This window comes from Heterodontus francisci, chromosome 49 (assembly GCF_036365525.1).
Source record: "Heterodontus francisci isolate sHetFra1 chromosome 49, sHetFra1.hap1, whole genome shotgun sequence".
Taxonomy (NCBI): domain Eukaryota; kingdom Metazoa; phylum Chordata; class Chondrichthyes; order Heterodontiformes; family Heterodontidae; genus Heterodontus; species Heterodontus francisci.
This window is the reverse complement of record NC_090419.1, coordinates 8,899,385-8,917,238: the sequence shown is the minus strand read 5'-3', so window position 1 is coordinate 8,917,238 and position 17,854 is coordinate 8,899,385. Positions and strand designations below refer to the sequence as shown.

At 50.5% G+C, this 17,854-nt stretch overlaps 1 protein-coding gene across 1 annotated transcript in view; it reads left to right on the top strand.

Moving 5' to 3' along the window:
* The first annotated feature begins 388 nt into the window (after positions 1-388).
* The window catches only part of LOC137358359 (histone deacetylase 6-like), a 34,320-nt gene continuing 16,854 nt past the window's right edge, over positions 389-17,854 (top strand). Inside the window, exons 1-2 of the mRNA XM_068024301.1 lie at positions 389-595; positions 6,986-7,104. Coding sequence (XP_067880402.1) covers positions 7,027-7,104 — 78 coding nt within the window. The 5' untranslated portion in view covers positions 389-595; positions 6,986-7,026. The remainder of the gene's footprint in view (positions 596-6,985; positions 7,105-17,854) is intronic.

Sequence of the window (17,854 nt, the reverse complement as noted above, 5' to 3'; positions counted from 1 at the left end):
TCGGGGGCCTCGCATTCACCCCCTCATTCCGACAGTGCGGCACTCCCTCAGTACTGGACCTCTCCGCCCCCTACTGTCGAGAGGGTTTGGAGGACCAATCTCTGGAGGACTGGGAGGTCCAGGCGCTGGAGGACTCGGCGCTGGGAGGACCAATCGCTGGAGGACTCGGCGCTGGGAGGACCAATCGCTGGAGGACTCGGTGTTGGGAGGACCAATCGCTGGAGGACTCGGTGTTGGGAGGACCAATCGCTGGAGGACTCGGCGCTGGGAGGACCAATCGCTGGAGGACTCGGCGCTGGGAGGACCAATCGCTGGAGGACTCGGTGTTGGGAGGACCAATCGCTGGAGGACTCGGCGCTGGGAGGTCCAGGCGCTGGAGGACTCGGTGTTGGGAGGACCAATCGCTGGAGGACTCGGCGCTGGGAGGACCAATCGCTGGAGGACTCGGCGCTGGGAGGACCAATCGCTGGAGGACTCGGCGCTGGGAGGACCAATCGCTGGAGGACTCGGCGCTGGGAGGACCAGTGGGACTGGGAGGACCAATTGCTGCCGGTGGCGCGATCTGCAGCCGATCGCCAGGTTGAGGCCGTCGCCGGTGAGTGTGGGGCCCGGGGATTGAGGCCCAAGCGGCAGGGGGATTAGAGGGAGAGGGACTGAGAGAGGGAGAGGAGGGAGAGGGGGGAGGATGAGGAGGCGAGGGGGAGGAGGGGAGGATGAGGAGGCGAGGGGGGAGGAGGGGAGGATGAGGAGGCGAGGGGGGAGGAGGGGAGGATGAGGAGGCGAGGGAGGAGGAGGGGAGGATGAGGAGGCGAGGGAGGAGGAGGGGAGGATGAGGAGGCGAGGGGGGAGGATGGGAGGATGAGGAGGCGAGGGAGGAGGAGGGGAGGATGAGGAGGCGAGGGGGGAGGATGGGAGGATGAGGAGGCGAGGGGGGAGGAGGGGAGGATGAGGAGGCGAGGGAGGAGGAGGGAGGATGAGGAGGCGAGGGGGGAGGAGGGGAGGATGAGGAGGCGAGGGGGAGGAGGGAGGATGAGGAGGCGAGGGGGAGGAGGGGAGGATGAGGAGGCGAGGGGGGAGGAGGGGAGGATGAGGAGGCGAGGGAGGAGGAGGGGAGGATGAGGAGGCGAGGGGGGAGGATGGGAGGAGAGGATGAGGAGGCAAGGGGGAGGATGGGAGGAGAGGATGAGGAGGCGAGGGGGGAGGATGGGAGGAGAGGATGAGGAGGCGAGGGGGAGGATGGGAGGAGAGGATGAGGTGGCGAGGGGGGAGGATGGGAGGAGAGGATGAGGAGGCGAGGGGGAGGATGGGAGGAGAGGATGAGGAGGCGGAGACACGGGCGAGGGGAGGATAGGCGGAGGGGGCGGGGAGGATAGGGGGAGTGGGGGGTCGTGATTTAGGATACGGGATGGCAAGATGTTTGGGTGAAGTATAGTTTATGGAGGGTGGGAGGCTGTTGGAATAGTGAAGTCTGGAGTGTGGGTGGGGGTGGAAACGGATGACCCATTTAGAGCGGAGATGGGTGGTTCTCTCCCCTCTCCCCTTTCTCCTTTCTCCTCTCCCCTTTCTCCTTTCTCCTCTCCCCTTTCCCCTCTCCCCTTTCTCCCTCTCTCCTCTCCCCTCTCCCCCCTCTCCCCTTTCTCCTCTCCCCTCTCCCTCTTCTCTCCTCTCCCCTCTCCCCCCTCTCCCCTTTCTCCTCTCCCCCCTCTCCCCCCTCTCCCCCCTCTCCCCTCTCCCCCCTCTCCCCTCTCCCCTCTCTCCCCTTTCTCCCTCTCCCCCTCTGACTGATATCCCTCTAGATTTGCTGGTGTGGGTCTTCGAGCAACTGGAGTCTACTGGGCGCGGACGAAATCCTGTTGGATCGTTTAATCACCCTCCCACGCCTCGATTAGATTGCACTTTAACCTGCTTTACTCCAGGGAATACAAGTCTAGTCTGTGCAACCCGTCCTCATCATTGAACCGTGTAACCCCCAATCTGGTGAATCTGGGCTGCACCCTCTCTATCCCTCCTGAGGTGCAGGGCCACGGTTTCCTTTGACACTCCCCCTGTACAGTTGCGAGGAGCCCCTGTTAGGTCAAACCGAGTAGGCGATTCTGAGTTACAAGGAGTCCGAAGCCGGAGTTAAATCAACTTCTTTTTACTTTAATTGCAAGAGAAAGTAGATGGGGGCGTTATATTTCCATATACTTACAAGTAGGATATCCATTGTGGTCTGCTCACCCACTAACCAGTCCAAGCGCGTTTGCAAAGGAAGCAATTCTGTAGGCCAGCCAGGTCGATACATCTCTGCCCCCCCAGTCCTAGACTCCCCAACCAGTGGAAGCAGTTTCTCTCCACCCTATCAGTTCCCCTTAATATCTTGAAAACTTTGATCAGATCACCCCTTAACCCAGGAATACCAGCCGAGTTTGTGCATTTGCTCCTCATAATGTATAACACAGAACAGCACAGTACAGGCCCTTCGGCCCACGATGTTGTGCCGAACCTTTAACCTACTCTAAGATCAAACTAACTACCTACCCTTCATTCTACTATCATCCATGTACCTATCCAAGAGTCGCTTAAATGCCCCTAATGTATCTGCTTCTACTACCACCTACCACGCACCCACCACTCTGTGTAAAGAACCTACCTCTGACATCTCCCCGAAACCTTCCTCCAATCACCTTAAAATTATGCCCCCTGGTGATAGCCCTTTCCACCCTGGGAAAAAGTCTCTGACTATCCACTCTATCTATGCCTCTCATCATCTTGTACCCCTCTATCAAGTCACCTCTCATCCTTCGCTCCAATGAGAAAAGCCCTAGCTCCCTCAACCTTTCTTCGTAGGACATGCCCTCCAGTCCAGGCAGCATCCTGGTAAATCTCCTCTGCACCCTCTCTAAAGCTTCCACATCCTTCCTATAATGAGGCAACCAGAACTGAACACAATATTCCAAGTGTGGTCGAACCAGGGCTTTATAGAGCTGCAGCATAACCTCGTGGCTCTTAAACTCAATCCCCCTGTTAATGAAAGCCAACACACCATACGCCTTCTTAACAACCCTATCAACTTGGGTGGCAACTTTGAGCGATCTATGGACATGGATCCCAAGATCCCTCTGTTCCTCCACACTACCAAGAATTCTGTCTTTAAGCCTGTATTCCGCATTCAAATTCGACCTTCCAAAATGAATCACTTCACACTTTTCCAGGTTGAACTCCATCTGCCACTTCTCAGCCCAGCTCTGCATTCTGTCAATGTCCCGTTGCAACCTACAACAGCCACTATCCACAACTCCAGCAACCTTCGTGTCATCGGCAAACTTACTAACCCAGCCTTCCACCTCCTCATCCAAGTCATTTATAAAAATCACAAAGAGCAGAGGTCCCAGAACAGATCCTTGTGGAACACCACTGGTCACCGAGCTCCATGCTGAATACTTTCCATCTGCTACCACCCTCTGACTTCTATGGGCCAGCCAATTTTGTATCCAGACAGCCAACTTTCCCTGTATCCCATGCCTCCTTACTTTCTGAATGAGCCTACCATGGGGAACCTTATCAAACGCCTTGCTAAAATCCATATACACCACATCCACTGCTCTTCCTTCATCAATGTGTTTTGCCACATCTTCAAAGAATTCAATAACGCTTGTGAGGCATGACCTGCCCCTCACAAAGCCATGCTGACTGTCTCTAATCAAACCATGGTTTTCCAAATAATCATAAATCCTGTCTCTCAGAATCCTCTCCAATAATTTGCCCACTACCGAATTAAGACTGACTGGTCTATAATTCCCAGGGTTATCCCTATTCCCTTTCTTGAACAAGGGAACAACATTTGCCACCCTCCAATCATCCGGTACTACTCCAGTGGACAGTGAAGACGCAAAGATCATCGCCAAAGGGGCGGCAATCTTTTCCCTCGCTTCCCGTAATATCCTTGGGTATATCCCGTCTGGCCCCGGGGACTTATCTATCCTCATATCATTCACAATTTCCAGCACATCCTCCCTCTTAACCTCAACCTGTTCGAGCATATCAGCCTGTTCCACGCTGTCCTCACAAACGACCAGGTCCCTCTTATTAGTGAATACTGAAGCAAAGTATTCATTTAGGACCTCCCCTACCTCCTCCGACTCCAGGCACAAGTTCCCTCCACTATCCCTGATCGGCCCTACCCTCACTCTGGCCATCCTCTTGTTCCTCACATAAATGTAGAACGTCTTGGGATTTTCCTTAATACTACCCGCCAAGACTTTTTCATGTCCCCTTCTAGCTCTCCTAAGTACATTCTTCAGTTCCTTCCTGGCTACCTTGTAACCCTCTAGAGCCCTGTCTGATCCTTGCTTCCTCAACCTTAAGTAAGCTTCCTTCTTCCTCTTGACTAGCTGTTCCACATCTCTTGTCATCCAAGGTTCCTTCACTCTACCATCCCTTCCCTGCCTCATCGGGACAAACCTATCCAGCAGTCGCAGCAAGTGCTCCCTAAACAACCTCCACATTTCTGTCGTGCATTTCCCTGAGAACATCTGTTCCCAATTTATGCTCCCCAGTTCCTGCCTAATAGCATTGTAATTCCCCCTCCCCCAATTAAATATTTTCCCATCCCGTCTGCTCCTGTCCCTCTCCATGACTACAGTAAAGGTCAGGGAGTTGTGATCACTATCACCGAAATGCTCTCCCACCGAGAGATCTGCCACCTGGCCTGGTTCGTTGCCAAGCACCAAATCCAACATTGTCTCCCCTCCAGTCGGCCTATCTACATATTGAGTCAGGAAACCTTCCTGGACACACCTGACAAAAACTGCTCCATCCAAACTATTTTCACTAAGGAGGTTCCAATCAATATTAGGGAAGTTGAAGTCACCCATGACAACAACCCTGTTACTTCTGCACCTTTCCAAAATCTGCCTCCCAATCTGTTCCCCCGTGTCTCTGCTGCTATTGGGGGGTCTATAGAAAACTCCCAACAAAGTGACTGCTCCTTTCCTGTTTCTGACTTCCACCCATAATGACTCAGTAGACAAACCCTCCTCGACGACCTCCCTTTCTGCAGCTGTGATACTATCCCTGATTAACAATGCCACTCCCCCACCTCTTTTACCTCCCTCCCTATTCCTTTTGAAACATCTAAACCCCGGAACATCCAACATCCATTCCTGCCTCTGTGATATCCACGTCTCTGTAATGGCCACAACATCGTAGCTCCAAGTACTGATCCACGATCTAAGTTCATCACCCTTATTCCTGACACTTCTTGCGTTAAAATAGACACACTTCAACCCATCATACTGGCTGCAACTTTGCCCTGTCAACTGTCTAACCTTCCTCACAGTCTCTCTGCACTCGGTATCTGCCTGTTCAACAGCTACCCCATCCACTGATCCGTGGCTCCGGTTCCCATCCCCCTGCCAAACTAGTTTAAACCCTCCCGAAGAGCTCTAGCAAACCTCCCGCCCAGGATATTGGTGCCCCTCCAGTTCAGATGCAACCCGTCCTTCTTGTACAGGTCCCACCTTCCCCAGAAGGTATCCCAATGATCTACATATCTGAAGCCCTCCCTCCTACACCAGTTCTGTAGCCACGTGTTCAGCTGCACTCGCTCCCTGTTTCTAGCCTCACTAGCACGTGGCACCGGTAACAATCCTGAGATTACTATCCTGCTTGTCCTGCCTTTTAGCTTCCAACCTAACTCCCTATATTCGCTTTTCAGGTCCTCATCCCTTTTCCTAGCTATGTCATTGGTACAGATATGTACCACGACCTCTGGCTGCTCCCCCTCCCCCTTAAGAATCCTGTAGACTCGATCCGAGACACCCCTGACCCTGGCACGCGGGAGGCAACATACCATCCGGGAGTCTCGTTCGCGACCACAGAATCTCCTGTCTGTTCCTCTAACCATTGAATCTCCTATCACTATCGCTCTCCTATTCTCCCCCCTTCCCTTCTGAGCCACTGAGCCAGGCTCAGTGCCAGAGACCTGGCTACTGTGGCTTTCCTCTGGTAGGTTCCCCCCCCCCTCAACCGTATCCAAAACGGTATACGTATTATTGAGGGGAACGGCCACAGGGGATCCCTGCGCTGTGCGCCTATTCCCTTTCCCTCCCCTGACAGTCACCCAGCTACCTTTATCCTGTAACTTAGGTGTCACTACTTTCCTATAACTGCTCGCTATCACCCCCTCAGCATCCTGAATGATCCGAAGTTCATCCAGCTCCAGTTCCCTAACGCGGTCTGTGAGGAGCTGGAGTTGGGTGCACTTCTCACAGGTGAAGTCAGCAGGGACACCAGTGGTGACCCTCACCTCCCACATCCTGCAAGAGGAGCATGCAACTGCCCGAGCTTCCATCCCCTCCGCACCAAATTGACAACAGAGATTAAAGAAAAAGGAAAACCTTACCTTACCAAACCTTACTGCACTGCAGCCTCACAGCTCCAGCGACCCGGGTTCAATTCTGGGTACTGCCTGTGTGGAGTTTGCAAGTTCTCCCTGTGTCTGCGTGGGTTTTCTCCGGGTGCTCCGGTTTCCTCCCACAAGCCAAAAGACTTGCAGGTTGGTAGGTAAGTTGGCCATTATAAATTGCCACTAGTATAGGTAGGTGGTAGGGAAATATAGGGACAGGTGGGGATGTTTGGTAGGAATATGGGATTAGTGTAGGATTAGTATAAATGGGTGGTTGATGGTCGGCACAGACTCGGTGGGCCGAAGGGCCTGTTTCAGTGCTGTATTTCTAAACTAAACTAAACTTACACACAAGAGTCCTTTTTTTTGGTTAGAGGAGGAGGATGGGTGGGAGACACTACACGTGTAGTGTTTCGGGTTTAGCCACTGCCCGAATCTATAGGTTTACTTACCCAGCAGTCCCCGTGTCCGCCGAAACAAAAGGTAAGTTATTTTAAACTGAAACTCACCTTCCCAGCTGCCACCTCACTCGCACTATCGCTGCTTCAGAGAAAGCGTTCAGACTGGTTCTGATTGGCTGTTTCTTCCTCTTCGCAGGATCTTGATTGGCTGGAGGGAGCAAGGCGGAGACCGTTGCCATGGAGCAGGACCAGTTGTTTTCACGCGCGAGACTGGGTTCGTTAGCTGCCCGTACAGCACAGCCCAACACCAGCACGGTGAGTTTTATCGGATGAAACAACAGCTGCCGTTTGCCTGTGGTGACGTGACTGTACTAAACTTTCTCAGCCTCTTCATGGGAGGCAAAATTTCACCCCGAGCCACATCAGGAGATATCAGGGACGGGCGACCAAAAGCTCGGTCAAAGAGGTCGGTCGAGGCAGCGTCTTAGAGGAGAGAGAGGGGCGGTGAGGTTAGGGAGGGAATTCCAGAGCTTGGGGCCCCAGGCAGCTGAAGGCACGGCCGCCAATGGTGGAGCGATGGGAATCGGGGGATGGTCAAGAGGCCGGAATTGGAGGAGCGCAGGGATCTCGGAGGGTTGTAGGGGCTGGAGGGGGGGGTGAGGGGCCACAGAGGGATTTGAACACGAGGTTGAGAATTTATTACTGACTGTCTTATATTGATGGCCCCCTAGTTCTGGTCTCCCCCCCACAAGTGGAAACATCTCTACGTCTACCCAATCGAAACCCCCTTCATCATTTTAAAGACCTCCATCAGGTCGCCCCCTCAGCCGCCTCTTCTTGGGAGACGAGCCCCCAGACTGTTCAATCTTTCCTCATAGTTATAACCTCTCAGTTCTGGGATTATCCTCGTAAGTTTATTTTTGCACCTTCTCCAGTGCCTCTCGATCCTTTTTATAAATGCGAAGACCAGAACTGTTCACAGTTTCTGCACAAAGTTTAACACAACTGCTCTGCTTCTCGATTCAGTCCCTGTGGAACTGAACCCCAGGGTTTGGTTTGATTTTTTTTCTTGTGACCTTATTAACCTGCGCCACTGCTTTCAGTGATCTGTGTTATCTGTAGCCCCCAGATCCCTCTCCTCCTCGACCCCATTTAGACTTCCAAGTAGCATGTGACCTCCTACGACCTCGGACTTACCTATGCAGATCATCATTTGATAATTGCAGGCCCATTCTGCAACTTTATTCACGTCTTCCCGAGGTGCGGAGAAACGGTCGGGAATGGCGCTGGGGGGTGGTGGTGGTGATGTTGGTGGGAGTGGGGTTTGGGCGTGAAGAGGTGCTGGGTAGTTTCGCAAAGCCCTGTGAGGAGAAGATCACCGCCACACGCCAAAAGAAGAGGTGCTCCTTTAGTTGGGGGGTGGGGGGGGGGGGGGGGTGATTCCGGGTGGGAGCCACGGTGATTGGTTCGTGGGATCGGACTTGGTTGCAAGGTGATCAAGGTTGGGAAATAAATATTTCAGGGTACACAATATTTCGGAAGGACGGGCAGAATAGCAGAGGAGGAGGAGTAGCCTGGATAATAAAGAATGACATAAGTGAGAAAAGGTCTGGCTTCGGGAGATCATGAAGTAGAATCAGTATGGATAGAAATTAGGAATAGCAAGAGCCAGAAAACACCGGTGGGAGTAGCTTATGGGCCCCCCTAACCGTAGTTATACTGCTGGATAGAGCATTAAACAAGAAATTATTGGAGCTCCTAACAAAGGCAATGTGATAATTGTGGGGGGACTTTAATCTTCATATAGACTGGAACAACGAAATTGGCAAGAGTGGGCTAGAAGATGGGTTTTCAGAATGTTTTCTGGACAGTTTCTTGGAGCAATACGTTGTGGAAAAAGCTAAGGCTGAAGCTATCTTAGATCTCGTATTGTGTAATGAAGCAGGTTTAATAAGCAATGTCATAGTAAAAGATCCACTGGGAAATAGTGATCATAATACTATTGAATTCCATGTTAAGTTTGAAAGTACTTACTCCAGTCCCAAACAAGAATCTTATACTTAAACAAAGCCAATTATGTAGGCATGAGGGGAGAACTGGCTAAGGTAAATTAGGTAAATAGACTAAAAGGTATGGCGGTAAATGAACAGTGGAAGACCTTTAAAGAAATAATTCAAAATGTTCAACAAAAATATTGAAAAACAAAGATACAGCAAAAAAGACCCATCCGTGGCTTTAAGGATAAAGGTAGAGGTTTATAATGTTGAAGAAAAGAGTGGCAAGTCTGAGAATTGAGAGTGTTATAGAAACCAGCAAAAGGCCACCAAAAAGTTGACAAAAAAGGTAAAAAACAGAATATGAGAGTGCATTAGTTAGTGGTATAAAAACAGTTGGCAAGAGCTTTTCTAGGTATATAGAAAGGAAGAGAGTGGCCAAAGTAAACTTTGGTCCCTGAGAAGCAAAGACAGGAGAAATCGTCATGGGGAATGAGGAAATGGCAGAGGCAGTGAACAAAAATGTTGTGTCTGCACGGTAGAAGACGCAAGTTCTATACCAGAAATAGACAGTAACCTAGGGTCTAAAAAGAGTGAGGAATATCAACAGAGAAAAAGTACTGGAGAAACTTAAGGAACTAAAATCTGACACATCCCCCGGAACCTGATGACCAACATCCTAGGGTTCTAAAAGACATAGCTGCAGAGATAGTGGATGCACTGGTTATGATTTTCCAAGCTTCCTTAAATTCGGGAATGGTACCATCAGATTGGAAGTTGACAAATGCTGCACCACTTTTCAAGAAAGGAGGGAGAAAGAAAACAGGGAGCTCCAGGCCAGTTAGCCGAACATCAGTCGTTGGAAAAATGCTGGAATCTATTATCAAGGAAGTCTTAACAGTGCACTTAGAAAAGCAGAGTATGATTAGAACAAGTCAGCATGGTTTTACTAAAGGGAAATCCTGTTTGACAAATTTATTCGAGCTTTTTGAGGATGTAACTCGTGGGGTGGATAGAGGGGCACTAGTGGATGTAGTGTACCTGGATTTCCAAAAGGCATTCGATAAGGTGCCACATAAAAGATTAATAGGCAAAATAAGGGCTCATGGAGTTGGGGTTAATATATTAGTACGGATAGAGGATTGGTTAACAGACAGGGAGCAACGAGTGGGAATAGATGGTGCATTTTCAAATTGGCAGGTAGTAGGTAGTGGTGTGCGGCAAGGATCAGTGCTGGGGTCTCAGCTATTTCCAATCTATGGTTATGACTTAGATGAAGAGGCAGAGAGTAACGTGTCTAAGTTTGCTGATGATGTAAAGGTAGGTGGAAAGGTAAGCTGTGGGGAGGACACAGAGAAGCTGCAAAGAGATATAGACAAGTTACGTGAGTGGGCAAGAAGATGGCAGATGGAGTATAATGTGGAGAAGTGTGAAGTTAGTCACTTTGGGTGTAAGAATAAAAAAGCAGAATATTTTTTAAAAGGTGTGAAACTTGCAAGTGTTGATGTTCGGAGAGACTTGTGTTACAACCGAGGCGGGAGGAGTGCACTGTTTATTCCAGTTGAGCTTCTCCACGGGTCACAACACCTATTTAAATTTTTTCACACTGACTGATACGGTCAATCATAGACTCTTTTTATCCCAGTCTGTCCACCGAGTACACGTGGACGGGTCACTGGGATCTTTAAGGACAGTTCTTTTCAGGCGGCGTTGAGAATTAATTTAGTAGGCTTTTCTTCAGAGACAGGAGACGAGATGAGTTGATACAGTGGACTTCTCGGGGTCTTTTAGAGAGGTGCTGGAAAGCTGAGCTGGGCTGTGCTCTTCTCTCCTTCCTTGGGAATACTCTTCGCTCCTTGGAAGTTCTCTCCCTTTTTATACAGTTCAACCCCAACTCAAAGCAGTTCAAAAGCGAAACCGACAACCTTTTGACCTCCATCAATCATGACCTGTCACTTCTTGGTAAACAACTTCTCCAGGCGTCCAACCTTCTCTGTTGTTTATTGAGCTGAAAGTCAAACGTTTGGTAACACTTGGGTGTGCTTTAGACAAGAAAGTTAGTATGCAGGTATGGCAAGCAATTAGGAAGGCAAGTGGCGTGTTGGCCGAGTGGTCTACAACTGCTACTGCTTGTGTTCTTGTGGGTCTTACTCTCTGTCTCTTCATTGAAGCCATGAAGACAGATTGGAAATAGCTGATCCTTGTGCGCTCCACTGTTCATTGCCTGCAAACTTGAAAATGCCCCATTTATGCCCACTCGTTGCTACCTGTCAGTTAACCAATCCTCAATCCATGCTAATATATTTCCTCCAACTCCGTGAGCCCTTATCTTGCCTTTTAACCTTTTGTGTGGCACCTTATCGAATGTCTTTTGGAAATCCAGGTACACTACATCCACTGGTGCCCCTCTATCTACCCCACGAGTTACATCCTCAAAAAGCTCGAATAAATTTGTCAAACAGGGTTTCCCTTCAGTAAAACCATGCTGACCTGTTCGAATCATACTCTGCTTTTCTAAGTGTGTTATGCGAAGAGAGCATTCGTGTGGCCGGCACTCAGGGCCTGATCTCTCCGTCAACTTTGGAGCGCGATTGGCTGTGAGCGAAATAACCACCGGCAGCCAGGTCCGTTCTGCCGCGTGGCTGTTGCTATCACGTGCACAGCAAGATCCCACAGAGTGACACAGCCACAGGCAGTTTGGGCGCAAGAGCATTTACTAAAGATCTGCTCAGTTTAAAGAGACTTCCCGTTCATTGCAAAACCCAAATGAAGGTCCTAGACCCAAGCCGACAGCATCAGCCAGTTTGCAAAGAGGACAGGGTCAGTCAGTGTCTCTCTCACCTCCCAGTCAGAAGATTGTGGCTTCAAGCCCCCAGCCCCATAATCCAGGCCCAACACTCCCCCAGTGCCAGTACTGAGGGAGTGTCGGAGGGTCAGTACTGAGGGAGCGCCGCAGTGTCGGCTGGTCAGTACTGAGGGAGTGCCGCACAGTCGGAGGATCAATACTGAGGGAGGGCCGCACTGTTGGAGGGTCAGTACTGAGGGAGTGCCGCACTGTCGGAGGATCAATACTGAGGGAGAGCCGCACTGTCGGAGGATCAATACTGAGGGAGCGCCGGACTGTCGGAGGGTCAGTACTGAGGGAGTGCCGCACTGTCGGAGGATCAATACTGAGGGAGTGCCGCACTGTCGGAGGATCAATACTGAGGGAGCGCCGCACTGTCGGAGGGTCAGTACTGAGGGAGCGCCGCACTGTCGGAGGGTCAGTACCGAGGGAGCGCCGCACTGTTGGAGGGTCAGTACCGAGGGAGCGCCACACTGTCGGAGGGTCTGTACTGAGGGAGCGCCGCACTGTCGGAGGGTCAGTACTGAGGGAGTGCCGCGCATTCGGAGGGTCAGTACTGAGAGAGCGCCGCACTGTCAGAGGGTCAGTGCTAAGGGAGCACCGCGCAGTCGGAGGGTCAGTACTGAGGGAGTGCCGCGCAGTCGGAGGGTCAGTACTGAGAGAGCGCCGCACTGTCGGAGGGTCAGTGCTAACGGAGCGCCGCACTGTCGGAGGGTCAGTACTGAGGGAGCGCCGCACTGTCGGAGGGTCAGTACTGAGGGAGCGCCGCACTGTCGGAGGGTCAGTACTGAGGGAGCGCCGCACTGTCGGAGGGTCAGTACTGAGGGAGCGCCGCACTGTCGGAGGGTCAGTACAGAGGGAGCGCCGCACTGTCGGAGGGTCAGTACTGAGGGAGCGCCGCGCTGTCGGAGGGTCAGTACTGAGGGAGCGCCGCACTGTCGGAGGGGCCGTCTTTCAGGATGAGACGTTGAACCCTAGGCCCCCATCTGCCCTCTCAGGTGGATGTAAAAGATCCCACGGCCGCTATCGGAAGAAGAACAGAGGCGGACGGGGGCAGGGGGCGGGGGGTGGGGGGGGGGGGGAGTTCTCTCCGGTGTCCTGGGAGCAATATTTATCCCTCAACCAACGTCAGTAAAAAAGGCAGATAATCGGGTCATGTCCCTCTTTGCTGTCTGTGGGATCTTGCTGTGTGATAATAGGTGGTCACGTTTTCCCACATTACTGCAGTGACTACACATCAGAAAGCTGTTCTACTGGCTGTGATGTCCTGCAGAGACCCGAGTCTCTTTGTAATTGCAGAGGTGACTTCAATCCCCCTCCCCCTCCCCCGCCCCTCCTCCCCCCGGACGATCTGGCTGTCAGTTAGCAGACAGGGCAGATTTACAGTGCATGACTTGTGACGCAGTGTTCTATCAGAGGAGTTTCAGTGCTGAGGAGATTATAGAGACTGGACTGGGAGGGTGAGTTCTCATGTTAGTAAGATTGGGGTTATATTTAACTGCAGGTCACTGAGTGTATTCGAGCGGGACAGTGGGATGACGTGCGATCACAGGCAATGCGTCACTTTCACATCAGTGGGCAGCCCCTGCTGACGTCCAACACTGTCCCCTCTTTCTCAGGCAGCTGACACTGCTGCATCTTAAAACATTTCAGTGAAAATCTCTGTGGGGACTGACTGATGGCTGCACAGTGAGGCTGTGAGCTTCCTCTCCTTGCCCCCAGCCCAGTCACCTTCTACCCTTCCCCCTGCCAGTTCTACACCCCACCTACCCCTGTGTCCATGACGATGCTGCTGTCTGCTCGTGGTAATAGTCTTTGTGTCTCTCTCTCTCTCTCTGTCTCTGTCTCTCTCTGTGTGTCTCTCTCTCTCTCTCTCTGTCTCTCTCTCTGTCTCTCTCTCTCTCTCTCTCTCTCTGTGTCTCTCTCTCTGTGTCTCTCTCTCTCTCTCTGTGTCTCTCTCTCTTTCTGTGTCTCTCTCTCTCTCTCTGTCTGTCTCTCTCTCTCTCTCTCCCTCCATCTCTCCTTCCTCACCTGACATTTGCCCTGTCACCCTTTCCCCATCTCCCTCTTGCGCCACCCCATCCCTCACCCTTCCGCTCTTATCTCCCTCGCTATCACTCGCCCTCCTCGCTCTCCCCTCCCGTCCTCTTGCTCCCTCCCTGCCTCATCCTCCCCCTTTCCGCCACCCGGCTCCCAGATGCGCACCCTTCCCCACTTTCCTTTTCTCCCTCCGACAGTGCGGCGCTCCCTCAGTCCTGACCCTCCGACAGTGCGGCGCTCCCTCAGTCCTGACCCTCCGACAATGCGGTGCTCCCTCAGTACTCGCAGCGGGGGGGAGTGTCGGGCCTGGATTATAGGGCTCGAGTCTCTGGAGTGAGGGCATGATCCCACACCCCCCTGTCTCTGAGGCGAGAGTGGGAACTGCTGAATCTGCACTCTTTGCAAACTTGCTGGTGCCACCCAATGGATTTCCGCACTGCCTCCGAGTTTTGCAATTAACTGGAAGTCACATTAGACCGAGTAAATGTTCAGTAAATTCTCAAGCTCCCCAACTGTGGGAGAAAATAACCTTCAGCCCTGAGGAAGACGCCTGCCGAGTTCCCCCTCGCGATTGGCTTGAGGGCAGGAGGTTAACAGTCCATGATATTTATTCACCAAATCTTTCAGTCAGTTGCTGAGCTCCTGGGTGATCCTCAGCCCCTGCCCCGACTGCAGCCTCCTGTTAGCGAGAGGATTGTGAGATATCGACGCAGAGAGGTAGGGTTGTGAGGCCCCGGAGACATCCCGTGAGGCCCAGAGCCTCTTTAACCCACAGTGAGGGTGGGATTGAGGAAATCCCAGTCGTGGCTGGAGCTGGGGATGAGCTTGTGACACCGTGGGTGTAATGGCGGGGAAGGTGCTGGTGTGTGACAAGGCCTCCGTTAGAGAGACGTCCTGGAGAGTGAGGGTGCCGCTCCCTAAGTCTAGAACGAGATTCAGTGGGAGGAGCCTTGTCTCTGCTTGGAATTGACTTGGAACAGGATCTGGAGAAGGCCGCTCAGCCCCTCAAGCCTGTTCAGCCATTCAGTCTGATCAGGGCTTATCTGTGCTTTGATTCCATTTGCCTGTGATGGCTCCCATATTCCTTGATACCCCTAATCGATAGAAAGCTGTGAATCCTGGCCTTGAAAGATCCAAAGTCACTCCACCCCAACCTCAGTACATTTTTCAGTGGTGGGGGTGGGGGGTGGAAGAGAGAGTTCCAGATTTCCACTCCCTCTTTGTGTGAAGAAGTGACATCACCCCTGAACGGCCTGGCTCGAATTTTAAGGTTCTGCCCCCTTGTTCTGCACTCTGACGATGTTGGCACCAATGAGGATGTCGAAGAGTATGGGTTGAGATTAGGAATAGCAAGGGGTTAGAGAACGCTGGTGGGAGTTGTTTAGAGGCCCCCCCCCTAACAGTCGTTGGGCCGAGCATTAAGCAAGAAATGATTGGAGCCTGTAACACTGTACGAACATACGAATTAGGAGCAGGAGTAGGCCACTCAGCCCTTCGAGCCTACTCCACCATTCAGTAAGTTCATGGCTGAACTGATTACTCCACATTTCCACCTACCTCCAATAACCTTCCACCCCCTTTGCTTACTGAGAATCTACCTACCTCTGCCTTAAAAATATTCAAAGACTCTGCTTCCACCGCCTTTTGAGGAGGAGAATTCCAAAGGCTCAGGACCCTCTCCAAAAAAATATTTCTCCTCATCTCTGTCTTAAATGGGCGACCCCTTATTTTTAATCAGTGACCCCCAGTTCTAGATTCTCCCACAAGGGGAAACATCCTTTCCACATCCACCCTGTCAAGACCTTAGGATCTTATATGTTTCAATCAAGTCGCCTCTTACTCTTCTAAATTCTAGCGGATACAAGCCTAGCCTGTCCAATCTTTCCTTGTAAGACAGCCCGCCCAATCCCGGTATTAGTCGAGTAAACCTTCTCTGTACTGCCTCCAATGCATTTACATCCTTCCTTAAATAAGGAGACCAGTACTGTACACAGTACTCCAGATGTGGTCTCACCAATGCCCTGTATAGCTGAAGCATAACCTCCCTACTTTTATATTCAATTCCCCTCACTATAAACGATAACATTCTGTTAGCTTTCCTAATTACGTGCTGTACCTGCATACTAACCTTTTGCGATTCATGCACTGGGACACCCAGATCCCTCTGCATCTCAGAGCTGTGCAATCTCTCACCATTTAGATAATATGCTTCTTTTTTATTCTTCCTGCCAAAGTGGACAATTTCCCACATTATACTCCTTTTGCCAGGTCGTTGCCCACTCACTTAACCGATCTATATCCCTTTGTAGCCTCCTTACGTCCTCTTCACAACTTAATTTCCTACCTATCTTTGTGTCATCAGCAGATTTAGCAACCATACCTTCGGCCCCTTCACCTAAGTCATTTATATAAATTGTAAAAAATTGAGGCCCCTGCACAGATCCCTGTGACACACCACTTGTTACATCTTGCCAACCAGAAAATGACCCATTTATGCCTACTCTCTGTTTCCTGTTAGCAAGCCAGTCTTCTATCCATGCCAATATATCACCCCCTACACCATGAGCGTTTATTTTCTGCAATAACCTTTGATGTGGCACCTTATCAAATGCCTTCTGGAAATCCAATACATCCACCGGTTCCCCTTTATCCACAGCACATGGAACTTCCTCAAAGAACTCCAATAAATTGGTTAAACATGATTTCCCTTTCACAAAGCCATGTTGACTCTGCCTGATTACCTTGAATTTTTCTAAATGTCCTGCTTTAACATCTTTAATAATAGCTTCTAACATTTCCCCGAAGACAGATGTTAAGCTAACTGGCCTGTAGTTTCCTGCTTTCTGTCTCCCTCCCTTTTTGAAGAAAGGAGTTACATTCGCTATTTTCCAATCTAATGGAACCTTCCCCGAATTTAGGAAATATTGGAAAATTAACTACCTCACTGGCCACTTCCTTTAACACCCTAGGATGAAGTTCATCAGGACCTGGGGACTTGTCAGCCCGCAGTTCCAACAATTTGTTCAGTACTACTTCCCTGGTGATTGTCATTTTTTTGAGTTCCTCCCTCCCTTCCATTTCCTGATTTACAGCTAATTCTGGGATGTTACTTGTATCCTCCATAGTGAAGACCGATGCAAAATACTTGTTCAATTCATCTTCCATCTCCTTATCCATCATTAATTCACCAGACTCACTTTCTATCGGACCAATGCTCACTTTGTTAACTGTTTTATTTTTTAAATATCCAAAGAAACTCTTACTATCTGTCTTTATATTTCTAGCTAGCTTTCTCTTGTACTTCAATTTTACCTTCCTTATCAATCTTTTAGTCATTCTTTGCTGCTGTTTATATTCTGTCCAATCTTCTGACCTGCCTCCCATCTTTGCGCAATTATAGGCTTTTTCTTTAAGTTTGATACTATCTTTAACTGTTTTAGTTAAGCACAGATGGCGGGTCTCACCCTTGGAATTTTTCTTTCTCGTTGAAATGTATCTATTCTATGTATTCTGAAATATCCCCTTAAATGTCTGCCACTGCATCTCTATTGACCTATGCTTTAACCTGATTTGCCAGTTCACTTTAGCTAGCTCTGCATTCATGCCTTTATAATTGCCCTGATTTAAGTTTAAAATACTAGTCTTGGACCCACTCTTCTCTCACTCAAACTGAATGTAAAATTCAATCATATTATGATCGCTGCTACCTAGAGGCGCATTAACTGTGAGGTCATTAATTAATGCTATATCGTTGCACAATACCAGGTCTCGTAAAGCCTGCTCTCTGTTTGGCTCCAGGATACGAACAAAGAACTTAACTTTGTAAACCTTTATCATGTCGCCCCTCCACCTCCGTCGTTCCAGTGAAAACAATCCGAGTTTATCCAACCTCTCCTCATAGCTAATGCCCTCCAGACCAGGCAACATCCTGGTAAACCTCTTCTGTACCCTCTCCAAAGCCTCCACGTCCTTCTGGTAGTGTGGTGACCAGAATTACACGCAATATTCTAAGTGTGGCCGAACTAAAGTTCTGTCCAGCTGCAACATGACTTGCCAATTTTTATACTCTATGCCCCGACCGATGAAGGCAAGCATGCCGTATGCCTTCTTGACGACCTTATCCACCTGCTTTGCCACTTTCAGTGACCTGTGGACCTGTACGCCCAGATCTCTCTGCCTGTCAATA